The sequence below is a fragment of the Nicotiana tabacum genome, chromosome 3 (assembly GCF_000715075.1).
Source record: "Nicotiana tabacum cultivar K326 chromosome 3, ASM71507v2, whole genome shotgun sequence".
NCBI lineage: Eukaryota > Viridiplantae > Streptophyta > Magnoliopsida > Solanales > Solanaceae > Nicotiana > Nicotiana tabacum.
The window spans coordinates 113,303,931-113,310,881 of record NC_134082.1 but is presented as its reverse complement, the minus strand read 5'-3'; the positions used below and the strand labels follow the sequence as shown (position 1 = coordinate 113,310,881).

At 36.5% G+C, this 6,951-nt stretch overlaps 1 protein-coding gene across 2 annotated transcripts; it reads left to right on the top strand.

Moving 5' to 3' along the window:
* The first annotated feature begins 641 nt into the window (after positions 1-641).
* On the top strand, positions 642-5,467 carry LOC107809418 (NADH dehydrogenase [ubiquinone] iron-sulfur protein 4, mitochondrial). 2 transcript variants are annotated; one of them, XM_075249796.1, is made up of 6 exons: positions 642-894; positions 1,986-2,074; positions 3,583-3,712; positions 3,812-3,909; positions 4,614-4,643; positions 5,198-5,368. In XM_075249796.1, exons 1-5 carry the CDS (start codon positions 730-732, stop codon positions 4,639-4,641), a joined length of 510 nt encoding a protein of 169 aa, XP_075105897.1. In that variant the 5' UTR covers positions 642-729; the 3' UTR covers positions 4,642-4,643; positions 5,198-5,368. The 2 variants fall into 2 exon arrangements, with proteins under 2 accessions (XP_075105897.1, XP_016489536.2); XM_016634050.2 differs by lacking the exon at positions 3,812-3,909 and having other exon boundaries at positions 5,198-5,467.
* Positions 5,468-6,951: the final 1,484 nt, after the last annotated feature.

Below are 6,951 nucleotides of genomic sequence, written 5' to 3'. Positions count from 1 at the left end.
AAACTTACCTTTTAGTAACGGTGACACTTTCTTGTCACACAAGACTCCCGACGCTAACCTCCACTTCATCCACCCCACCCCTATACGGTGTGTGACATCCTCGTCAATCTCCCCGGTCCCCTGAATAACCAATCCAAGGTACTTGGAGAAATCTATTATTTACCAAGATATATTGATGATAATTGAATCAAATAGTGATGAATAATTTAAGGACTTAATTAAAAATATATTATTTTTAACACGAAATAGATTCTTACACTTAACAAAAGAAAACTATCATTCAAACTAGAATGTAAAGGTAAAGAACTGTATTAAAAGTGCAAACGATTAACATTTACTACAAAATTTTTGAAACTTTGTATAAAAATATACATATATATACGTGTAATAATAAATCTAAAATAGCAACTCCTATATTCGGTTTGATTCGGTTTTTTTAATTAAAACCAAAACCAAACCAAATTTGATCGATTTTTAAATTTCAAAATCAAAACCAAAAAACCCAAAAGGTATTGGTTTTTTTGGTCGGTTTGATTTGATTTTTGGTTTGGTTCGAGTTTTCGGATTTTTATGAAGACCCTAGTAACAAACAACAGTAGCATGTCGTGAGAGTAGGACATTATGCGTGAATTACACAAGACAAACACGGCCTTGCCGTCAAAAATAAAAATTATACAAAGAGCAAGCATCTTTCTGGTAATCATCACTTCAGCCGGATATCTCAGGGAAATGGCAAGCTCTCTGCAGCGAATAGCGAGGCATTCCCCTCTAGCCGCCTACCGATCTTCTCTCACGCCGATATGGAGACAATTTGCGTCAGAAGCGTTGGTCGAAATCAAGCCCGGTGAGATCGGTATGGTCTCTGGTATTCCTGATGAACATCTTCGCCGAAGGGTATTTACTTCTTCTCCTTATGCTCCTAGGCTAATATTTATTCTTCTCTCAGGTCATTTCGGTGCAAGAAAAACTTCATTTTACGCAACCCATTTAGGGTTTCTATAGCAGATCCATTGGTTCCGCCATTTTAGGGTTAGCAAATGAATTCAGGAATCGATGTGGAGGATTCATATATCCGGTTTCAAATTGATTTGGGATTGTTTTAGTTGATTGATTGCTATCACTTGTATCTTTGAGAATTTATCTCGACTCCATTCCAAAGACTAAAGTAATATATTTAGCTGTTTCTTTATTCCCACTCGTTTCTTCTTCTCACGCCTATTCAATGAGGCAGAAGAGAGCATAACTTGCTCAGATGCTTGAGAGAAGTAAAAAGTTCTAATTTTTCATGTTTAGGAGCAAAACGGGCTTAGCAAGGCTAAAGCCTTAACGTCAGTCTCTAGCTTGGCATTATAGAAACTTTAGTTAGGGAGCATAACTTCAGCTTGCATGTGATTGCATTAAATAATATGACAGGGTTAGAGTTTTTAAATTTCGAGTTGCTAGAGCCAACAAAGAGCTCTTCAAAATTAGTAGGCTTAGATATAACTTCTGGTGTTGGATTCATTGAGAACCATTAATTTAAACTTAAAAATACTAGTATAATTCATGGGTTGTGGTGCCCTCTGGGCGATTATTAGACACCTTGTTTCCTCCATGTTTTTCGGCCAAGTTTGGTCTATTCCGTATTTTGCATTTCATGTCCATGCCTTGCCCTCTCTTTCAGTTTTGGTATATTCTGGATTCTTTTCTATTTATACAAATGTATTTGGTTGTTCATCTTTTCCTTTTTCTCTAACTCACAGTGGCAGTGATTGCACTATTAAATCAGCTCCTAAGTAAATACCAAATTTTGTTTTGGTCTTTAAAGGTGCTTAATATCCCATTCAACCTTCTAATATATTTTCTGCTGCTTTAAGTGCAAAATTGTTATCAGTTATTATTGGTGGTTTAGATCTTTATGCACTACTACCTATCAAAAAAAAAGAAAAGGAAAGAGATCCTCATGTACTGATCCTTTTTGGTACTTGATCTTGTTTGCTTATCAGGTTGTGATTTTCTCACCTGCTCGGACTGCTAGTCAACAGGGGTCTGGAAAAGTTGGAAGATGGAAAATCAATTTCTTGTCAACCCAGAAGTATGCTTCTATTCCTTTTCAGTATTATGAAGTTAGTATGGTTTACCAATATCAACCTATTTCCAGCCAGCATGAAATTGAGCAGGAGTTTGTACAATATTAACATTATAATCTCATCTACCTTCTCCTTCCGTCCCAAGTAAAAACCATAACAAGAAACAGGGAGAACCTGAACAAAAGCTTTGATTGGCACCATTAAGAGTATAAGTTTCACTGAGCCTGGGTGTCTAATCACAAAATAAAAGATTAACTATGAAGCTTAGACCAGAACAGATATTTCAGTGTTGATTGTAGTGTATTCTTGCGAAGGATAAAAATTTGTTGATTTATTTGCCTCCAGTGGTTCATATAATGTATCCAGATGTGGTTCATTCTTCCATTTTATTTTTTATTTAATACAATTCTGTATATCTGGCAATGGTGCTTTTTGGTTATGGAGGGACATAATAAGGAAAGCAGGTTGGTTTTAAGTAGTCGGGCTTTTCAGAAAGGCATCACTAATAGGAGTTCCACTTATTGGATTCCTGAGTTCTTGCTCTGCTGTAAAGATCATACCTATTTAAACTTCAATAGAGAAAAAACCCGATCCATTAAATTCAGCTTAACCAGACCTACTTTCTTTGTATTTTTTTTGAAGATGAGAAAATTTGTGCTGTTTTGATTAAAGAAATGTATATCCATATCTGAAGATGCTGAGAGAAAAGCACATATAATCTGGGTCAAGGACAATGGCTGCATACTCTCCTCTATGCAGAGCAAACTATTTTATTTTTCGAGTTTCTGATTGCAACTGCCTGTATCTTTTAGAATGGAGAGATCAACTTTGTTTTTAAACGGTGGATAGATTGGCGACATAGCATCACTAGAGCTGTAGTCTTTCTATATGTTAAGTTCGAAGATCCATACCTTTTATGTGTTTAATTTTTTTTTCTTGATCAAGTAAAGTCTTTTACCTGTTTAAACTTTAGGATTCTATCAGATTCCTTTTCTTTAAAAATCATTCGCATATGCTGTCTTGATTTGCTCCACTAATTGCACTTTAGATTTTGTCATAATATTAATTTCTTTATTCTTTTCTATTTTTTTAAATCCAAGGAATTAAAATTTCGTTCTTGATGTTGTTTTCAATAGGGTCTGTTGAAATGTCTCGTTACCTCTTACGGAAATTGCTAATGTTGAAAAATTTCTTGTGCTGCTGAATTGTTAATTTATCTTTATGGTCTGTTTCCCTTGTCTTTTTTATATAAGTACAATTTAAGCTGAAGAATGTTTCTTTCATGAGAACTGGAATAGAGGATGCTAGTTGAATCATCTCATGCTATTTTGAAATAAAATAATATACTCTAAAGGCAAACTCTTTTGTGCTCTTCCCTCCAATTGAAGTATGTAAATGTTGTTTTCTCACCTGCTTTTAGTTTAATGTCAATTTTCAGCTCTTCTGCATATCTTTTATGCCCAAGTTTTATGTTGAAGGGTGATAAGCATATTTCTTTCTTCTATATATGTAGATGGGAGAATCCATTGATGGGTTGGACATCCACAGGGGATCCATATGCCAATGTTGGTGAATCCGCGCTTAGTTTTGAGAGTGAAGAAGCTGCAAAAGCATTTGCTGAAAAGCATGGCTGGGAATACACGGTACAGCTTAGAGTTCCTTAACATTTCTATTGTGTTTTTGGTTAGCTTAATGACCTTCGTTGGTTTTCCGTTCCTTCACATGTATTCTGGAATTAACAGAAAACACCTTCTAGAAGCATCAGCCAAGGCGGACTGAGTTGGGCCGTTTCACCTTTCCCCCTTGGACCAATCATGAACAAGTTCTTCAAATACTCCACGTCTGGGGAAGCCTTCTCTGTCCAATTATGAGCAAGTTCTTCAAATGCTCCATGTTGGGAAAAGCGTGAATTTTTATGAAATTTAGTTTTTGGCACCTCCAAAAAGTTCTTTGACCGTTCGGCTTTTAATCCTCTATGCGAGCCCAACAGGTCTTGCAATATGGAAAAGTTATGTGCCAATGAAATAATATCCGTCCATTAAAGAAGTGTTTGACTTGAATATGGTGTTAGAATACAAGTTGGGAAAATCTTTGTATCACTAACAGCTAGACAAACAAAATCCAGTCTCAACAAGGAAGTCAGATGTTGAATCTGATAGAAGTAGAACTAATCAATTGACCAGCATAGGATAGTTTCTCGCTGCAGCTGGCTTGATCACATTTATGTTCCACCAACAGATGAATTAAGTAAATCACTATCTAATATGCTAGAAAGTAGAACAAGAGGAACCCCAGTATCACTAGCAAAATCACATAGCCTTTGAGCTTGAGCCTCAACATCAGAAATTGAAATGGGAAGAGCTTTTAGAGGAGTATGTTGAATTTTTGACATTGTGGTCTTTTGTTGGGTCCCTCTTCTGTGCACTCTCCCCTCTTTCTGCTGCTCTGGAAACGTTTTCGTTTATCTTGAGAAATGAACAGAATAACTTTTATGTTTGGTTCTTAACGTGATGCTTATGCCATTCTTTTTGTTTTTATCTGCAGGTTAGGAAGCGCCATACACCATTATTAAAGGTTTGAAATCTCTTCTACTAAAAACTGAATTTGTGATTTGCCCAATCCAGCAGCTCTGGTTCAGACATGTATGCTGGTTTGTTTCCTCGTGGGATTGTGAAAACTCATGATCCACTGTTTGCTTAGGAAATTCAAGTAGGTTTTCTGGAGACACGTGCATTTTTTTGGGGGGTGGGGTGGGGTGGAGAGAGAACCTTTACTGGTCTAGAAGTATTTGTTCCTGTTTTTCTGAAAGGGACCTTCCCATCACACACAATTCTCAAATCTCTTATTTCCACAGATATACAAAGGCAGAGTACTTTCTACTAATGATTGTCTCATAGGAATTGAGGTAGAGAACAATTTGTCTTAAAGCACAAGCACTTTAAAGTCTTGTATGTTTAATGATTGATTGCCTCAAAGAACTTGGAAAAACATAGCATAACTATTCAGTTAAAGCGCATGCACCTTAGCAAGAACCTTAGCACATGGGCCTTAGTTAATTCGTTATCTCTTCCAATTTTGTTGTTGCGATCCATGTTCCACTTGCAGAATAAATTGTTTTTATTTTGCAGATCAAGTCGTACGCGGAAAACTTCAAGTGGAAGGGGCCTCCCAAAACAGAAGAATAATCTATTTTGTACTGCATTCAAGTGCTTGAGAGGCTTATGGATGGACTGTCACAGTGCGTTGCATTCCTTGTTTTACCTTACCTTTTATAAAGATCAGTTGGTTTCCTCCTTGAAGGATTTTCTTAAGCTTCTTTCAATAATAAATCAAACATATGAAAATCCACTATTACATGGAATGTCTTAAAACCTTTATGAAGCAATTTCCCGGTGCTATACCCGATCCTACTTTGTAGTGGTTATTGGAGCTTAGTATTAGGATTGTGGTGCGTTAGAAGACTTGTGCCTTGTTATTATTCTTTTTTTCTAAAAAGAATTTAGTGGACTGTCCAAGACAAATTTCTTACAAAGTGGTGCAGTCTAGAAAGTAACTTTCCCTGAGGAATAGGGGAAGATTACTGAATGTGGCAATAGGAGATGTTTTTCTTCATAATATAAGCATAAAATATTGTTCAAATTAACAAGTTTGAAAGTTGCTGGTTGGGCTCAGTCAAACTTAAAGAACATTTTCAGTTAAATGCAGATGGATTTTGCGCGATTCTGTTGCTTGTGTCTGAACGTGTGAAGGCATAATAATTAGAGTTGACTTCATAGCTTTCTCAAAGGGAAATTGAGGGCTCACTGTGAATTAATGTGTTCGTATAATCATAGTTGCCAGATCATAAACTCTAACCAAGTTTGAAAATCACAGCTCCTGTTCCTATTTTTGTTTAAATATGTTTAATCCTCGACCTCATAAGAGAAAATGCATGTTCCGAAAGTCGAAAGGAACAGTTGATGTCTGGCCTTTATCTTTTCTTTTTCCCTTCCGTCTCCAACCCGTATGTATACAATGGTTGACGCATTTTCAAAAGCAGCACAGTATTTTGTTGTTGTTTAACAGTTCTGAGCGTTAAGTCCTCTATCATAGCGTGATTAAAATAACGGCAAGATGCAGAGTTAAATATTCAAATAGAATGAAGATTTACTTTATGTACTCATGAGCTTAGTCGAGTGGAACAAAAAATTTTCCTGCAAAATACCATCAAGAAGGAAATTCTCATGTATCAAACTATGTGAGAGAGGAGGAGGTTCCATTTCGGTGAGAAGAGTCTGTTGAGGGAGCCCTTCCCCTAGTACGAGCAGACCACACATTTTGGGTCGTCTACCAGTCATCATGCTCCAGAAAAGAGGTCTAAGTGTCGGAAAAAACTATCTAGATTTACGTAAAAATAGCACGGTATAGTCAGTTTTCGGACTGGTCATTCAAAGATAGCCAGTGTTTACGAAGTCAATGAAAAATAGCCACTATTTTGTTGCAACAGTGACCGGTCCAGCATAATATACTGGAGTTTGGTGCACCTGTGTATGAACTCCAGCATATTATGCTGGACCGGTATACTTTGCTTTGTCCAGTATAATATACTGGAGATTGGAGCACCGGTGCTCCAAACTCTAGTATATTATACTGGACAATTATACTTGTTGGAACTCCAATATATTATGCTGGAGTTCTAGTGTACTTATGCTGTAACTCCATCATATTATGCTGGAGTTCCAACATACTTATCCTGGAACTCCAGTATAATATGCTGGAGTTCAAACATACTTATGCTGGAACTCCAGTATACTATACTGGCGTATTTTCTGGGTTTTGAACAGTGTTTTCGCTCAGATTTATCTTTACATGAAAAATGGCTAAATTTCGATTACTTTTGAAA

Excerpts from the sequence above, each read along its gene's own strand:
- LOC107809418 (XM_075249796.1), top strand. The coding sequence starts at position 730 with ATGGCAAGCTCTCTGCAGCGAATAGCGAGGCATTCCCCTCTAGCCGCC. Across the intron at positions 2,075-3,582 it reads AATTTCTTGTCAACCCAGAA|ATGGGAGAATCCATTGATGG; the intron begins GTATGCTTCTAT and ends CTATATATGTAG. Across the intron at positions 3,713-3,811 it reads AGCATGGCTGGGAATACACG|AAAACACCTTCTAGAAGCAT; the intron begins GTACAGCTTAGA and ends TGGAATTAACAG.